This window comes from Dermacentor silvarum, chromosome 5 (genome assembly GCF_013339745.2).
Source record: "Dermacentor silvarum isolate Dsil-2018 chromosome 5, BIME_Dsil_1.4, whole genome shotgun sequence".
Lineage (NCBI taxonomy): Eukaryota > Metazoa > Arthropoda > Arachnida > Ixodida > Ixodidae > Dermacentor > Dermacentor silvarum.
This window is the reverse complement of record NC_051158.1, coordinates 154,254,564-154,273,936: the sequence shown is the minus strand read 5'-3', so window position 1 is coordinate 154,273,936 and position 19,373 is coordinate 154,254,564. Positions and strand designations below refer to the sequence as shown.

Below are 19,373 nucleotides of genomic sequence, written 5' to 3'. Positions count from 1 at the left end.
AACAAGAACGTTTTTCAATCTGGTATGCCTCCTCTATGATGTGGGCTTTTTCGTTTTTGTTCCTCCAAACCAGATGTAACAAAAAACAGGTGTACATGAGCAATGTAAAACCAAATTGGTTCTTCAACCTAGAAAAAAGTTTCCCGCAATTTTTTGTTGATACATCAACCAGTCTAGCCGAAGTGCAAAATTCGCATGACAGCGAAATTTCGCAAACATGGTCACCGCACGGCACTAATCTCTACCTGTGTCTGTTCTTGCAAGCACTGTGTAATACTGAACTTGAGGCCTCTGCGCGTGACTGCACAGCCTGGACAATTTTCTCAGACATGAAAAAGAGAGCCACAATGCCGTAACAATTCGCCACAGTGCTCGTCTAATCCTTCACTTACTGTCCTGTCTGTTTTGATCATGCTGTAGGTAAACAAGCGATAGCTTTATTCACCACTTGTAGTAAGAGTGTCAGCAAAGTGAAGGCCACATACAAGAGTGTTCCCTTTAATTGATCGCATTTTACATTCAGGCAATGCTTATTACTTGATCACAATTCAATAAATGCAATCCAGAGGATTTCAGACTAGAATTTATGTTTTCAAATATACTGTGAATTTGCGTAACTGCATAATACACACAGTACCTGCTGTGGTGCATTCCATTGCTGGATTTCCAATCACAGCAGAGCTGTCAGTCTCTCCTAGGAAGTCAGGTGCTCCCTGGGTACCTGGAGTGTCTTCTGGGACCTCAGATGCTCCTTGGCTCCCTGTTGGCTGTGGTGCCTCAACTGCATCTCCCAGGATATCAGTTGTCGGTTGGCGGCAGTCTGGTTGCGAGACAGTGCTTGCTTGCAGCGAGTATTGGAGTCTAGGAAATGGTGGCTTTCTGGGATTTTTCTGCGGCCGATGTGCAAAAATGCTTGGTATTGCCTTCCACTTCAACTTCTTTTAACACGAAAGTGTTTTATGCCGGGGTCCACCAAGACTTCACTGACGTATTTCCGTCACGGAAATACGTCATAGAACATAATACAAAGAAAGAAACCAGAAGAAAAAGTTCCACAAACATGCAAAATTTCGAAATTGAACCCACGACCTCTCGGTCCGCGACGATAGATCGGCGAGCGTTTAAACCATTGCGCCACAAACGCATTTGCAGAGAGCTACACAGACGCGCCTTATATATCTAACACTCCTCCGTGTACCCGCGCTCTTGCTCGGGGCGGTGCCGCCGCCTACGAGCAGAAAAGAGAAGTACTGCATTATGACACTAACGCGCACCGACAGTGAACGCTTCGGTGGTCTCAGCACTACGACGCCTCGATGCCAGCATTCGAAGGGACGCTGGCATCAAGAAGCACTACCAACGCCACCTAGGTGGCGTTCACCGTACTCAGCACAGCGGAGCGTGGCCTCCGCAATTAGCTCTGAAAATGTTTCTGAAGTTGATCGCGGAGGCTGCAATTACGACGCGCTGTACGCGCTGATTTGACTCGGTGACGATTCAGTTACGTGCTTTGTCTTGCGCGTTGTATTAGTGTGTCAGTTACGTGCTTCGTCTTTCGCGTTGTGCTAGCGTGTGCAGCGTAGTGCAGCTTCCATATGCACGACGGTTGCTCATGGTCATCGACGTTGGTAGTCGTGATGGAGGAGACGTGCCACCAGGCGTCAGCGTGGGTGCATCAACGCCTAAGGGCGCTTTAGCCACAAAACACGAATAGACATTATATATCAATGTGCAATAAACATTACACTACTTCTGTGAAGACACGTTTCACTTTCGTGTTCTATACCGATTCCTATATAAGAGGGATCAACCACATTTTTTTTACCATCGACTCTTGGTTTCTCAAAATCATCAGGAATGAAATGGTCCTATAGTTTGTCCATGGAGAAAACAAAGAAAAACAGGAATGTTAATAAACCTACCCTGTGATAGTGCTTAAAATATCTAAAGTGTAAGTAGTCGCAAAAAACAGAGTCAGGAAATCTATAGAAGACATTTTGAAGCGACATTTTCTGTATAGACCTGGTGCTTGTTTAAAACACGTTATTCATGGGAACCGCCTCCTTTTACTCTGTAGCACAACACGCTCACTTCAAATGCATGTTTGTTGTTTCCAACGAGCCGCGCGAATCAAGCCGCGCGAATTACTGCAGCTTACTTGACATGTATGTGCGTTTTCTTCAAACGCGGCGCGCAAACCGAATGAAACAGTGGAGAGCTTGCTAGAAGGTACGTATTGCGATGTTTTCAACAGCACTAAGTAGAGGAGCTTACTTGAAACATAGGTACTGGGCGATTTTCAATAGCGCAAAACAAAGCGAGCCGCGCGAACCGAACAGTTTACTGGAAACAATAGCGCAAAGCAGAGCGGGCCGTGCGAACCGGAGACCTTACTTGAAAGATAGGTACAGGGCGATTTTCAATAGCATGAAACAAAGCGAGCCACGCGAACAGAACAGCTCACTCAAAACCACGTGTGCTAGCTACGTAGTGGTCAATAGCCGCACGCAGAGAGCGTGAACTAGACAGGTAAAGTTTAGCGGTCACACGCAAGTACAGTCACTTGAAAGCAATAACTGTCCAGCAAACTAGTTATTCAAGAAACTTACCTCGCACAAGCGGGTGTTCTTCGAGGGCGCGAAGTTCTTGCGGCCAATTCTGTGGAGCCACGCAGAACGTCGTTCACCGTCGTCCTTCCCGCACGGAATAGAGAAAAATGCCTTCCCGGACTCCGTTCGGTTGCTACACCCGAAGGCGCAGCACCCAGGCATGATGATGGGTTATTTCTGACGCCTGTGTTCGCAAGCGCAACGCAAGCGTTGAACGAAACGGCGCAGTGCTCTCCGTGCGCGGTGCGTACGCTACGGGTTCGCCGTGCCAACTGAAAGGGCTTGGAAGGAATATGGCGGCAAAAGGTCACGTGACACGAGCGCCCCAATCACCGGTGGCCGCGGCAGGCGGCGGCGCGCGGAAAACAAATGCGATACTCTAAAATTTTTCCAGTGACTCTAGGTACGACTAAACTCCCTATATAAGAAAAGTACCGCCATCCTTTGATCAACGCCGCTTCTCTCTCTGCTGTATTTCCGATTGGACGATGATAGCGCGCGCTTTTCACTTCTTTATATTTTGTTTTTTTCCGCCTCAGAGCCATGTTGAAAGTCCTCTGCGCAGCCGCAGTCGCCGGCGGCGGCGGCGGCGCGCTGCCGGCCTGAAAGCTTCAACGTAGACTTTCTAGGTGCGCCACCGTCGACTTAGCTTACGCAAGCAAAAAGTAAAAAATAAAAAAGCAAGCGCTTTAGGAGAGGAGGCGGCGGAGGAAAGAGTACATGGCGGTACTTTTCTTATATAGGGACATTAGGTACGACAGCTTGCGTCACGCGTGCATCTGAGCCACTGAGCGCGCGCCGCTGCCGTTCCGGAGGAGATACGGTAGACGCTTCACGCGTCTGTCAGGATTATTTCCTCCGACTTTCGCCGTGAGGCACCAGCCAGAGGGTTCTCTCCCCCACGACCGTAAAGCAGGCGCGAGCGCTAGCCGACGGGAGAGAGTAGGAAAGGGTAACCGGACAGGGTGGTGAACCGTTGGATCGGCCGCATGTCGCTGGCATTGAAAAAAAAAAAAGAGGAAGCGCTGATATATCATTCACTGAGTGTGTCACTGGACAAGTGGTTCGAAAATGTAAGCAAAAGCAGAAAAAAAAAACGCGCAACAATAGAAGGTTCGTGGATTGCATTTATGACACCTGTAAAAAGATATCTTGCTGATAATGCATGCACCACCATAGATGCTAACTTATTGTGCTTCGATGATTACTATAGTCATTTCGTTGGCGCCTTACTCACGACAACAGTTTCGCCAAAGAGGCGCACTTATTGCTGTGAAGTACAAGGAAACCATCTCGTTGGTATTTGTTTACGTTGTTCGTGTTTTCGTGTCGCCAATCATTAAAGCATGTGTGTCATTAACGAATCTTAGGGCGTCGATGTTCTGACACGATGTAAGTCTCAGCTCTCAAAACTTACCGTTGAACGTGTAACGTCATTCCTGCGTAAACAATTGGTGTGTGTTGTACCCGCGGAGAAGTAAGCCGGATTCACCGTTCTTTTCCACCAGGCCTTCGATAAAAATGCATGCGTTGCTATTTAAAAACATTTAATAAACACAATGTGGCTGCTTTCAATAACATCCGAGCTCGGGCCATCTAATTATGTAAGCAGATGAATTTGCGAAAGCTCCAAAAATTATGGAAAAGAACGTGAAGCTGAGCCTTGAAGTGTTTTTGACCGGAAAGACCCGTAAGATTGACGTCGCGTTAAGGGTAATTGTCTTAGAAAAGGTCACTTGGCAGAAATGCATTGCTAGCTATTTCATGTAAAAACTAAACATCTTGGATATGAATGACCCGTTTCTCTTGACAAATTCCGAGCAGGCTTTAGAGTATGTTAGCGTCCATGTCAAGAAAGGACTGAAGGTCTTCTGCTAAAATAAAGGGCCTTTAATACTCACTGCCACAGATACTTCAAATGACTTGCATTGAAACCAGCATTGATGAATTTGGCGCTGTGTAATATAAGAACGCACCAGGAGTTTCTCTGGAAAGATTTTTAGCGCTCCTTAACAATCGTCAAATTTCAAAGATGGAAAGGATCCTCGCATGTGCAGAAGAAAGGTATGTGCACTGGGTCCCAAGGGCGGATCCAGTTTTTGCCGCAAGGATCTGTTATAGGTCCTTTACTTTTTTCCATTTATATTAGCGATATGGGAGCATTCGCCACAAATAGCCATCAAACATTATGAAGATGACACCATTGTATATGCAAAAATATGCACTCCTAATGATCAACAGGAGCTTAGTAACCATTTACAAAAAGGCAGTCTCTGGTGTGACGAGTGGGAAATGGAGCTGACTCCATCAAAAACTGTTTGTATGCGCATAACGCGTAAAAAAAGATCCTTTTATTTTCCCCTACAGCATGAACGGAGCCGAATTAGCAGATGTTCAGGAATTTAAATGCCTAGGGATTCATCTCACACATGATTTGAACGGGTCGGTACATGTCGACAACATCTGTAATAAGGCCATGTGTAAACTTTGGTCATTACGACGAAAACGTCATGACGCTACCCCATAGATAAAAACAATGGCCTACAAAATGACTGTACTTCCTGTACTGACTTATGCAAGTCATATTTGAGAGCCGTACACTCAATAAAACACACTAAAATGTGAGCGCGTACAAAACAAGGCCTTGAGAGAGGGAGAAATAACTTATTTGAAGGAAGGCAGGTTGGCCTGAGCTAGCATGCTCAGGCCGAAAAGGCCTTGAGGTTTATATTTAATGCAGACGCTAGAATCCAGTCCGTCACCGAACTTAGAAATAGTCCTTGCCTCATGACTGTCAAGCAGAAAATGCAGCTTAACAGGCTGGCATTCTTATTTCACGTATTAAGCGGAGAATATAAAGTAGACTTAGAAAAACACATCACATTAGAGAGACCTGCCAACCGCAGAACAAAGCATTCAAAACTTATTAAACCACTTAATTATAGAACAGAATCATTTAAAAATTTGTTCTTGGTTCTAAGCATAGACGATTGGAACAACTTGCCACAAGATATAGTAGAATTTACTGATTTACCATCTTTTGTAAAGGCTGTTACCAATTATATGTAAACGGTTGAGAATACGTTTCATTGTTAGCTGTTTGTCGCTTGCAGCTGTTTGGAGCACTACTTTTTCGTTAGACCCATACATTGTTATAACTTGTTAATTGTAACTCATGTTGTTATTGCTTCATATTTATTTATATGGTGTGCCTTCCTATCCTATCCTCATTGATTTCTATTGAATTGTTTAAACATGTACTATGTCTAGTTTGTAGATGACAGCAATGTAACCGCCACTCCTGTCTTGGCTTGAGCTGATAATATGAATAAATAAATAAACATTTATCCCAGGCTACGCTGTGATGGTGTCATCCTGCTGTTTTTAGACTTACAATTTGTTCCAACTGATGAAGACAAAAGCTACTTCTATGAACCTCGCGGTAATGAGCGACTCCTATAATTTAATTAAACGCATTCTAAACTCGTTAAAAAGGGCACAGTAAGAATGTGGGCTGCGGCTGCCGCATTTCGATGCATGCGAAATGCAAAAACACCCGTGTCTCTTGCACTGGGGAACGTTAAGCTCTTTTGGGGGTGAAAATTATTTCGGAGTTCCCCACTTCAGCGTACCTCATAATCACATCATGGTTTTGGCATGTAAAACCCCACTGTGCAATTAAGTAAAAGCTTGCTTTTTAACACATTGATAAAGTCATGTGATTATCTGCGTGGTACACTAAGCTTCAGGCAAAAGGGGAAACGTCTATGTGACACTGGGTACACATATCATATCATGATCTCGGTAGCAGAAGGACTGCTAAAGCAGATTAAAAAAAAAAGACGGCACGCGATGGTGCTATGCTTCTGACAAGAAAAGGGTAGCTGTCATTCCTTATGTTAAAGTTGCATTCTCTGCACCGGACAGGTTGATACATCTTTGGCAGAAAAGGAGGCCAGCGCGCACTGATGAAACAAACTCCTAGCAGAAACATACAGGAAGATACGTTGTTGGCCAAAAAGATGCCTAACGATAGGCTAGGTGAACACAGCAACAAAGTAAGCAAGGAGGACCAAGCCGATGGTTTCCTTGCACTTTACTGCACAAAATGCACCTACTGGCCCCTCCTTAACGATACTGTGATTCTGGGTAAGAGCGCAAATGAAATGACTAGGTTAATGAACGAAGCACATTACATTGCCATGTCCGGTGACGCATGCGTCAACATAGCTTACACCACATTATCGACAAAATAATAAGAATTTTTGCGCATGTAATAAGTGCATACCACGAGCCTTTTGTTATCAGGCGTGCATTTCGGTTTTCTTGCTTTCGCTTACATTTTCGGAGCCCGTGTCCAATGACGCACCTAGTGCACTGCTCATCTCAGGAATGAATCTGTTGCTGAAAGTTAGCGCTGTGTGTGCGTTTCTGTGTCTCTTCTTCGTCCCGTCTTAGATGCGCCATGCCAAATGGTATTCATCATGACGCACCAATTCAAACGTACAACGTTAGCAAAGCTATTAGACAACTTGAGTCATGCGTTCCGGGTAGAAGGTGTGACGTCGATGACGACATAATGAGAGTAGTATCAGGAAACTGGAATGACGACAATAGAACGACCACGACGGCATCACGACTAGGAACACATGCCTTGTGGAACAGGCCGAAGCGGGTGAACAACTTCGGCCACTCGGTCAGCGTAAAAGCCCAAATAGATAGATAGATAGATAGATAGATAGATAGATAGAGAGATAGAAAGGCCGGCTCAAAACGGCTGAAGTAGGAAAAATAATGTTATACGCATTAAAAAGAATTAACCGATGATTACGATACTCCATAATGTGAAATTTGAACGCGCCGTTATACGTGTTTTCATTTCGCCATATATTGGCTGGCACGGACAATTGGTCTCGCGCAGAGTGTTGCAAACAGAGATTGGTGTGGCGCGAATGCCTCGCTCATCTCAAGATTGCTCATCTCAAGGTTACGACGCTCTCCTTGATACCGGGGGTACGCGGGTTCGAATCCCACCTCGGCAAGAAAGTTTATTTCCTCATAGTTTCTTGATACGCAGAACGAACCACAAATTACGGCTGGCTTAAAGAGCTTCGCTGTTAATAAGCGGTACGCAAGCTCCTTGTCACAAAGGTCGACTAGGCCTAGGCTACCACGTTCAGGAAGGAGAACGAGGTTGTGCCGTCTCATTGCGTCACAATGAGAGTCCCAAATGAACGTGGTGAAGGCACAAGCTAGCTTCTGCAACTGCACCCTCAAAGAGTGCAACCCTTGTAGCACGTACACAAGTCTAGCTACTAGAAACGTACTGCAGGTTTCAGCTGGACTGGAACAGAAACATTCCGTCTGTTACAAGGGCTAGCTTTCTGCCCTCTTTCAAAAACAAGAAAAAAAAAGTACCCGAAATATTGTGCGGTTACGGTCACGAAACTTCGAGAGAGAAGGCAGACAATCTGTCCACTGAATTCCAGCTAAACGGGAAAGGGTAGGGCAACGCATACAAAAGCAAAGTACGAAAGCGCTTTTCATAATTGGCATTACAGACAGACAGACAATGACCTTTATTGAGATGCTGAGGCACTAGCCGTTTTGCGCAAGATCACGCCGGTATCATCGACAGCCCAAGGAGGCACGAACACTCGCTAAATAAAGTATCTGGATGCTTCTGGACGCTCAAACGCTTTTGTTCGGTTTCGCGGGCTCGTAACTCCGGATCTTCTGCGAAACACCGACGTTTCGCCGCCGCTTCTGCGGCGCGATACTCAGAATCGCACCGAAGTGGTCTCACTCGCTCTCGAGTAGCGGCGCGGCGGCTATCGCGCCGCACTTCCTCTTCTTCGGGCAGACGCACTTCTTCGGCCGCCTCATCTTCGCGGCGATGTGCTCGGCGCGAAGATAGCGGGGCTTTTGTGTTGCCGTGGCAGTGACGCTGAGCTATATATCCCGTGGGTCGGCACAGTGACGTCACGGCTTAGCTCCGCCTCTGCGCAGCCGCGGCAACCACTCCGCACTGCGCGGTGACGTCATGGCTGGGCAAAGCTAAGGCGAAGCGATGCGGCGCGCGCGAAGACGTCACGGTTCACGCAGCTGTGGCGAGGCTCAGTGCGGTCGGTGCAGCTGGGGCTCGGCGTGGCTAGGCGACGCATGGTGACGTCATCGCCAGGCGGAGGTTTTGCGGCGTACACTCGACGGACCATCATCGAGCTTAAATAGCTTCGCTAGTTCACCGGGGTATGTGCCATTGTATCTTGGACTCTCTCTGCACTACCACCATGATCGACCCACATTTCGGTATTACACCTGACGGCAAACGCCCAGATTAAACAGCTTCGCTGTTAATGGGCCTATATATTACCATTTCCAACTGGACATCCGGGTGACTGAGGATCTTGTAAACGAGAAGCAAATGCTTTTAGTGATCTGGAGCACTGTGACGACGTCAGTAAATAAAATCACAACTTCTCAACAAATGCACGTACACGGTTGTGTTCATCAAACAAGATAAGTGTGATAACAAAACAATACACATTGTTTAAATGGATGCATTCATGGCAAGACTGGCCGAAGAATAATATGCTGATCACACCTGCTTTGGTCAGTCTCCGACTCTCTATTTTATAGTTTGCTGAATAAAGCGATAGTTTATTAGCCCAGTCTAAAAGTTATTTGGTGCAGATATGTTTTCTTGTTCACTTAAATTATGCTCTCTTCCGCGTTAGCTGTCACCCGAGTCAAATAAACAGATATGAGTAATAACTAGAGACCGGATTTTAGGCAAATGCTTTTTTTGTTCCTTGCACTCCTATCGCCCGACTTTGATATATGAGCATGAATTAGAGGTTAAGAAGGGCTTTTATAGTTTTTTTATAGTGCCTATAAATGCATATTTTGGCGTTTGTGCCTAAATGCCTATAAATGCCTATTTTCAATTTTGGCGCCTGTATGAACACTATTTAGCCTCAAGTTTCGCTTTCGAGTGCAGTTAGAGACCGTTATTCATGTTACCTGGCAACATTGACTGTTCGGAAATCTATGGGGTTCAAACTAGTCCTTTAGTTGAACCCACTCCCGGAAAACAACCGCTAGCAGCATTGAAATGGGACGCGCCGGCCAGCATACGGCGCCGCGCTGACATTGCGCGAGCGGTTGGCGAATGCGAAACCGCGGAGAGCTGTCAGGGGAAAGGAGAGTGAAGAGCAAAAGAAAGAAAAATGTTATGTGCACGCGGCTTTTGTTTTGTTTGTAATTTACTTTTGAGGTGTTCACCGCCGTCGGGCGTTCCTTCTCAGAGTATGAGATCATTCTCAGTGACAAGAGGCACAATTTTGAATCCAAAAATGTGGAGATGGTGGTAGTTTGTTATTGTTTCCACAATCTTTACAATGATTCTTGGACTACGTTCCACGTGCATGCTCTCCAAACAGATTTCTTCAAACATGTGCACTTCAATTGGGCAGAAGTGTATTTGGCAGTGTTGGGACGTCTTGCCTGTACAATTCGGATAATGTCATCGTATATGATAAAATTGCCAAGTGTTGTACCTAACAGTCCTCATGTAAGAACATGCTAATTTCTTAATAAATCGTAGTCTCTTTTGCATTTGTTATTTGCCTGTTTTTGTTGTGTCTTAATTTAAATGCGTGAGGTAGACATAAAGTATCGCTTTTTTTAATCAGTATTCCCAGCTTTCAAGTACTCTTTTTCAGGCCTGTTTCACTATATGCGACGCTCGAGTACAGTAGTCATTGAACATAATTATGAGCAGTGTACTTATTGAATTAAGACAATTGATCGTCATTGGTTAAGCAGGTTCATGGGACAATTGCCCGGCTATGTTCAACTGTTGGCGCCTTTGTGCCATCATAGACAATAACCTTTCTTGTTTTCATATTGTAGATATAGGCCGCGCACGTCTTCGTTTGAAATTATTTGCATTTGTCTAAAATTTATTGTGCCTATATTTACGACGTTGGAGGCCTAAAATGTTGTTTTGCCTGCCTATTTTTGGCGCATAAAATGCGCTTTTTAATGCCTCAAGATCCGGCCTCTAGTAATAACTCCGAGAGTATGAAGCAGTGTGGTTTGTAAACCGGTTTGTTTATTTAATTTTCTCATTTAATTTATGTTTTGAACATCACTAACAAATGTGTGAAGCTTTAGTGCCACGTAACAAGCTTACTGACACTGGGTTTTAACAGCGATATACGTACTGCGTTACACATTAAGCACATAAGCAATAAAAATTTCAGGACACCTACGCACTTATGAGTTCTGAATGCGAAAGTATTATGTCTAATTGAACGCCGCTGAGGGGGACTTTCGAGTTTGGCACTGCGAGTTTTGCACCATAGCGGTACGTGCTGCCCGAGCCAGCAAGCAGCAGCAGCAACCTGTGATGCCAACGCCCCATCCCACCGACGTCCGGCGCGACGAGAGACTGTCCCCTAACGCAACACCTGTCGCGCTACTGTAGCAGCAGGTGTGACCTTTGACCACGCAGCTCCGTCGAGGCGCGCTCGTGACGTGGCGTCGCAGCCAATGGGAATACGAGTTGAGGTGCCGTTGTGCTACGACAGATGACAGACGCCAACTTCTTCGCTCAATGAGCTATTTTACGCTTTCGCATAAAAAGAAATCTTGCACCTATATTCTTGATTCACTCGAATGTTTGCATCTTAATGCCAAGTATTTTTAGCCACAACTCGGGATGGGGGGGGGGTCGTCATTATGTACTAAATGAGTAACCTGTTTGAATTGAATTGGCATGTTGTTTTTAGAAGCAAAAATGTCACAGTTTCGCCCTAAGGGCGAAGCAATGAATGCGATAGCAACACATCAATGTCATACGAAGTAAGGTGAGCGGCTTTGGTAGCAATATGAATTGTAGTAAACATGAGCTGATTAAGTAAGCAGGTGTGCTGCGGCGTAAGTAGACCGACATGGAGAGAGACTCGATGACCACGAGAAGGCGCGTGTGAAACGGTGGTGTTGATGAGAAGCGCTTCCCGTGGGCAGCGCGTGCGAAGGGACATACCTGTAGCGCTGCACTGCCGATCCGGGCAGCATTGCATGTGTAGCGTGCGTTGGAAAATGTGGCCCGACTATTACTAACTGAATGAACAAGCATGGTGTGAGCGCGCACAAACAAACATGAAACGATCACACTGAATGACTGCAGACAACGACTGTCAAAACGCTGGCAGCAAGCGCATACGCCGCAGCGGCGAAGGTACGTGCGGTCTATCACTGCAACGGAAACTGAGCGGCGAATGCACGGCGCATAAAGGTCAGAGCCGTGGGGAGATAAGAGACGGTGCGGGCGGAGCGACGAGCGCGGTTGTTGGCAGAGTAGAAGTGCACCACCCCCCCCCCCCCCCCCGCTCCCTCCGGCGCTGGCTTCCCGCTTCCTTGCTTGCGCGTGGGAGATTGAGTGCGTTCGCTCTCCGTGGGCCGTATTCTGCAACGTTCGTCTAGGCGAAATTTCTCTTTTCGCTTTCAGGCGTGCGCTGATTGGCTGTTTTAGCAAAATTGGATGAGCTGATTGGGTGGTTGAGCCCGACGTCATTCAATTTTGTTCGACCAGCCAATCAGCGCGCACGCTGATTTCGCCTAGGCGAAATTTCGCCTAGGCCAACGTTTTAGAATACGGCCCCGTGATAGCGCGCGTCCCCGTACGCTTCCGCTCGGCGCCGAAGATTTTATCTATAGGGAACCTCTCGGCGACGGCGACGCCGACGGCAGAAATCCGGTTGAAGTGTCCGTATAATTGCTATTGCAATAATATTTTCCCATTCGCACACAATAATTCGAGCGCTGTCATTGTTGATACTGGAAGAAATTACACTGCAGAGCGGCTGCACTCTGCTCCTTCTTGCTTTCTAGTCTTGCTTTGTAGGTGGATTGTTGCTGTACGCCGACTACCATTTATTTTCCTTGAACAAGAACCGAGGCGATGGACCGGCGGACCAGCTCGTCATACGGCTCTCCATGCCGATAGCTAGCTCATTCTCTTGCCACGCTCGCCAAACATAATGATGAGGATATCTTCAACACATGGCTCATACGACATCATCTTCGTCGGTGGCGATGCTGACCATAGCGCATTGCAGGCTATATCTGAGATGAACAGCGTGGTAGAAAAGTATAACTGATATTGTTATGTACTTACTAGTAGCCGCCAGACCGGTAATATTGGGAAAACTTGTATTCATATGTATCGAGACTCAATTTCGATTTGTAGATGCACTTGTGCACATAGGCGCCAGCACCACTTGTAAAGCTTCGTTGCTGGGTCCATATTTTCTCACTGGTGTTCAAAGCCTACAAAAGAATGCAGAATGTCTTCAATTATCACGCTTCCTTGATACATGCAAGATAATTATTTATAAAAACGAAAGTTCCCAAGGAGTAATGTAATCGTCGTTATCAGTCGGAAGCTTGTTTTCTATATTTATGTGTTTAGTAAAGAACGGCGCAAATATAAGGGTGTTTTTAGGGTGTGTTGGGAAAGCAAATCATGACAAAAATGAATTCCTGCTTCACCTTATCGTGTGCGCACTTTCCTCTCAAACATGAACAGTTTATTCTATGTTTCTTTCAGTTAATTACTGAGCCATCAGGAGCATGCTAGTTGTTTAGTAGGAGATAAACTTTTCTAAAGTATTGGCGAACATACGTGCAGAGCTGTGATCCCGTGGGAAAGAGGCCATTTTGTATATTTCTGTTTGCCGTGAAAAAACGTTCAAATACGGTGAAAGGAATTCGAACAAACGCTTAGTGACAACGATATGGGTTTTTCAGGGAACAGTTGAAACGCAGAAGGGCTCAGCACACAAACACCTTAATAGATAGGGTAAACATAGATGCATAGCTCACCAAAATACACCAGTTTGGTTACCGAAAAGGCACCCATACAATGCTCTTTTGGGGGCATACTGGACTAGAAGAGAGCAATATATGGCTAATACAGAAAATAAAACGACTTTTAAAGCCATGCTTGTTATAGCCTCACTAACCTAATTTTCTCAATGAATGCTCACCGATGGCTGGCATGGGTGTACAGCGTCAGAATTAGACTTCGAAAGAAGCATTTTAATAATAAATATAACGACAGAAATTGGGTTACCTCTATACCGTGACGCATAGATGCAATAGCTGCCGCAATGTACTTTGATAAGTGTTGCGCGTATTTCAAGTTATTGTCGCTTTAAGGTTTTGCCTATGTTACTCCTATGCAACCTCACAGAATGCAGCCCAATTAGAGCGCGGTCACGCTGCCAGCTTCTACAGCGGGGTGGCGCGCATTGATGACGCCACGCTCTGCTTCATATCTATAAACGCCGCTGTTTCACTCAGGTGCAGAGCAGACACATGGCTTGAGATAACAATATACAAAAAACTTTATCACGGCATGGTTTTGACGAGAAATCAGTCATAACAAGAAAACAGGAACACGAGAAGGAAAGTAGTAGTAGTAAACGTTTATTCCATGAAGGGGATTGAAGGGTGAGTGGGTGGTGCCCTCAGTCCAGGGCTCCACTGGCCTTAGCGGCTCGCCGGGCTTGGTCGAGGAGAGCCAGTTGGCTCTCCCGTTCCGTGCTAGTAAGTCACGTCTCCCACTGCCTGTTTCTGGGTATTTGCCCTAATTTGGGGGAATTTATATTTAGGGGCCGCTAATTGCACTCCCACGTAATCTGGGCAAGAGTGGGCCGCTCTCCACACCATGGACAGATGTCCACGTATTGTGTGGGGCTTATATGGCGTTGTCGGCATAGATTTGTGTACGTGTTCGTTTGTAGTCGGCGCCAGTCAGGAGTCTGTTTCCCTGTAAGGTCCGGGTGCGGATTACAAAATTTTTGGCGGTCACGTCGCTGGTTTTCCAAGATGTCACGTGAGTTTGTTAGAGGTTCGTCGATAGGACTCGTCGGCGCTCGGATGTGAAATGCGCGAGCTAGCCGATCCGCCCTTTTGTTTGCCTCCAGTCCCGTGTGTGCTGGGCACCGCACAATGGTATGAAGCCATGTCCCAAAATGTTTAAGGCCGCCTCGGGGGTGTTTACAATGAAATAGAGGCGGCAGGCTACTTGGGAGTCTGTGAGTACCAAGGCTGACTCTCCTCTCCGGTCTTTATCCTTGATGGCTAGGGTGATTGCTACCGCCTCTGCCGTACTCGCTGATTTTGCTTTGGTAGAGGCTGCAATGGTCGATCGTTGGCTTACAGCCGCTAGGCAGTATCTGTTAATTTGTATTTTAGCTACGTCCGTGTAGATCGTTCGGGGATGCGAGCCGAAGCGCTTTTGTAGATTCTTAGCCCTTTCCTGCCTTCTAGGTTCATGATATTTAGGATTCATGTTTTTTGGTATTGGAGAAACTATTATTCGATTCCGTATCTCCCGGGGCATTGGGGTGGCTTTCTCGGTTAGGCACTGGGGTCGTAGGAGATACCCTAAGCGCTCGAGCAGGGCCCTGCCGGCTCGAATATTCAGCACGAGAAGGAAAAAAAAGGAACAGAAAGACCTCATATTACTTATCGCACTTTAAAAATACATTTTCCACTCCATGTTCGACAACCACACGTTGTAGTAAGGGTCAGAACAGCAGCCCAATTATGGTATTTGTCCTAGTGGCGGGACGACCACCGCTATAGGCTACTGCGGCGACGTTCAAGCAAATTTGCCGGAAAATGGTTTGCAGTAAACATACTGCATGTCACAGCTAGCAACGCCGCCTCAGCAGTGCTGCCAAGACAGGCTCATTGCCACCCAGATTCTTTCGGGCAGCATGATACAGTCCACTTTCGGTGAATTCCGCTGAAGTAGCGAATAAGCGACGGCATTGCGCGCGCTCGTCTCAAACGTAGAACCATGCTTGGCATAGATGCTTTAATTGGTCTGTTCAATTCGCCTGTTATGTTAAATGCGTAAGCACTTCTATGGTTACCCAAGCAAACTGTCCTAACGTCCGTCCGTCCGTCAATCCTACGCGTAAGACGATCGCATTCAAGATACAGCCAGCAGCAATGTTTTCACCAGCTGTGGAACAAGACGACTATGAACGCGTGAGCAGTGGCACGAGTGCGTCTGTGTCACCACGTGACGTGTGCAATCACGCACACGTCACTACGCACACCTTCAGTAAGCCAGAACTGTTGTAGCAGCCGTGGCTTCGGATCGGAACGTCATCGGCGCGCCTGACGCCGCCACCGGCAGTAGTTTGCTTGCCTCATCAGTTCACCTTGCGCCGCCTTCCGCAGCCGTTCGTGTCGCCGCAGTGCTGTCGCACTTACCGTAATTGTGTCAAGATGGCCGCAACCGCTGAGCAGTGCTAGGACTACCGGCTGTGTTGAGTGTGAGCATTCAGCGCCACGTCGTTATTACTAAATCCTTACGCATCATTCAAATAACTCCCTGAAGAGATTCTACGAAAATTCTTCGGGAACCTTTTTTTTTCCGTACCTAACTGTGATTTACCGTGTCCTCGTCGTCGTCTGTACGATGGTAGGTTTTAATCCTGTTCCTCTAATGCAGATGTCTGCCGATCTACCCTACTGGAATATTGCCTTTCCTGTGAGGATGGCTTCACTTTCACCTGTATTACGCTCCAGTTACTCCAGTTACAACTACGTTCAAGTCGTGTGGGAAGGTTGAAAATGTAATGAAATGGTGGGAATTCACCAAGGTTTGAAGAAAGAAAGTTAAAGAAAGCCTGCTGTATTGTTCACGCCTTACGTTAAGGGTATAGAAAGACGACTGGAAGAAAGCGAATTAGGTTTTGATTTATCCATACATGTGCAATAGACAGAAGATTCCTGGACTGAGGTACGCAGACGACATTGTGCTACTAGCGGTCAATAGAAAAAGATTTACAGATACTTGCGAATATCTGTGGCAACGCAGCGACATATCTAGGCCTTAAGTTTAGCACACAGAAATCAGAAATTATGATCTTTAATGAATGGACGAGTAAATTCGTGGTGTCAATTCAACAGCAAGTACTACCCATAGTGAAGCAATATAAGTACCTCGGCGTACACAAAAATGAAGGAAAGCATTACTTAAGCAACGACAAAGATAATCTGAAAAGAATGGGGAAGCGGAATGCAGCAATAATGAAACACAGAGAACTGCGGGGCCACAATAAGTATGAGATGGTGCGCGGAATCTGGAAAGCAGTAATGGTGCCAGCGCTAACGTTCGCAAATAACATTCTATGCTTAAAATCGGATATCTTGTCGGGGTTGGAAGTTAACCAAAGATCAGTAGGCCGGTTGGCTTTTAGGCGCCCACGGTAATACCTCAAATGAGGCCGTGCAGGGTGACATGGGTTGGTCCTCTTTGAAGTCAGAGAAGCGCAGAGCAAAATTAGTTTTTAAGAAAGGCTCAGGAACATGGATGAAAATAAATGGGCGGCTAAAGTACACAAGTATCTCTACAAGAAATGCGTGGACACAGAATAGAGGAAGAGGTCAAGGAAGTTGAAAACCAAGTACGGCATAATCGAAACTGTAAATAGACAACTAGGAGTCATCAGAAAGAAAGTGAGAGAAATAGAGACCGTGAATTGAATGCAAAGAATGGAAACAAAAAGGACAATGCAGATTTATAAGAATGAGAAGAAATTAGAAGGAAAAGTCTGTATGATAACACAAAAGACAGTGCCTTGCTATTTGAGGCTCGAGCCGGTTGCCTAAGGACCGAAACATACCGGAGCAAATATTCGGAACTAGATGAGGCATGCGTATGCTGTAGTAAAGATCCAGAGGCCACTGAGCACATCCTAATGGAATGCCACTGGATTCACCCAGCGAGAACCACAGGCAACGAACAACTTTCCGAGGCGCTTGGGTTTAAAGTGGGAGGAAACATGAACAGATCAGCCGTTGAGATAAGCAAGAGACGATTAGAGTACTGGTGGAAAAAAGCAGGGAAAAGATTGATATGACCTGATCTCTTAAAATATAGGTAGCGGTAAAAAGTAAATTTGGAAAAAAAAGAAAAACATTAATGAGAGGTATGCGAAAATGCTATATAAAGAACATGTATAGTATACCTGAATTAATCAAGCAGGCTAGGTGGCTATTTGTCGCCGCCCCGTTTCAAAGGAGATGCCAATAAATCATCATCATCATCACCGCCGCAGCAACGGCGCCGGCCATGCGGAGGAAAGAAAAAGAAAGAACCAGAAAGCTCGCCTTTGCGCCTAGCGTTCGCCGCAAGAATATCCTGGTAAAAATTGCGGTTGCATAAGCTGCAGTTGGCGGGAAGCGGCAACTGTAGCAAACGAAGCAGGGAGTGACGTCACTACACTTTCATACGGAGAAGCCGCTTAGCAACTGATTTCATTTTTGTTAATAGCGCTATGGAAAGGCCACGCGATGTTAGAACTCTCGAAAAGGAGCGTGAACACAATGAGCGATGTCGGGAACAGGAACGTTATTAGGCACAATGGCGTCGAGAGAGAGAGAGAGAGAAATCAAGTTATTCTGCGATTTAAAACAAATGCATCGACGCCCTCAGTCCTGGGCGTCGCTTACGGCATGCTTCAGCGCTAGGCCGATGAAGTCCGCAAGAAATAGTTGGTCGTGAAGGCTGGTTGCGGCGGTCAGCGAGCTTAAGCTCGGCCGGACCCAATTATGGCTATGTCACATTGGTGTATCGGACCAGGTGATACCACAGCTTCGCTGGCCAACCACCATCAAAGCGTGGATTGGAGCCCACTTTTTTAGTGATAAGGCGAAAGCCTTAAGTGGCTCGTTGTGTGATGACCTTGAAAAAACACGGCGTATAGTGGAGTGGTAAAAAAAAAAGCCGCAGTTTCGCCCGAAAGTCGAAGCATCGATTGCGATAGCAAATTAGTAGACAGCTGTACGAAATAAGGATAGTAGTTTTATCGGCCGTATAAAGTTGTAAATATTAGCTTATTAACTAAATAAACAAGCGCGGCGTCACGCGTGCACAGGTAAACATGAACCCATCTCGCTCGATGACCGTGGGAGCTCGTCAAAGTGCTGGAGTGATAAGGTGCACCAGCGGCAGCGATCAAATTAACCTTCGCGCGGGCTCTTGCTTCAACGCGAACTAAACGTCGAAAGCGCAGCGCATACGAAGATATACCGGCACTCTGCGAAAGCACTTTGACCCATCGCAGATCGCTTTGAAAATGAGGATCCTGCGGGCGCACACTTCAGCCGCGTCGCAGATCGCTTTCAAGATAGCTCTGTGAGCAGCAGCTCGTAAGCAGAACCCCACTCCCCTACCTCCGTCGCCCCCTCCCCGTTCGTCACGTGGGAACGAAGAGCGTGCGCTTCCGGCGGCCTTCCTGAGATTAAGCTGCGGGTGTAAGCTCACTCTCGCACGCTTTCGCTCGCATGACGTTTCTGTGGCCACGTCGGGCGTGGTGCGCCTGCATAATCCCGCTTTGTTTCTGAGCGCTTGAACTATTGGAAATGTGGTGTTCTTGCGAGTTCAGCGCGGCTTATAACACGGTCGTTTGTTTTGTGTCGCGTAGAAAAAGAAGTGACGACTGGCTTCGGCTTTCCAAAGTACCGGCACAGTATTGGCTCTCCCTCGCGCGCCCGCGTACTGCTGCTGCTGCTGATTGCCGGACGCCTTCTTCAGCGTGTTTTGGGCTATCTTTCTCTCTCCGTTTGTGCGTGTGTGTTGGCGCACGCGTACGTGTTTTGTAAGCGCTTTACGTGTGCGTGCGTGCGTCCGTGCGTTTATCTGAGCGCTGTGTACGTGCGTTCGTG

General features: G+C 46.6%; 1 protein-coding gene across 2 annotated transcripts in view; it reads right to left on the bottom strand.

The window, feature by feature from the left end:
- LOC119453808 (uncharacterized) overlaps positions 1-19,373 on the bottom strand; it is a 117,416-nt gene that overhangs the window by 60,295 nt on the left and 37,748 nt on the right. For both annotated transcript variants that reach the window (XM_049668534.1, XM_049668535.1), the window contains exon 2: positions 12,796-12,947. In XM_049668534.1, the coding sequence (XP_049524491.1) occupies positions 12,796-12,947 (152 nt within the window). The remainder of the gene's footprint in view (positions 1-12,795; positions 12,948-19,373) is intronic.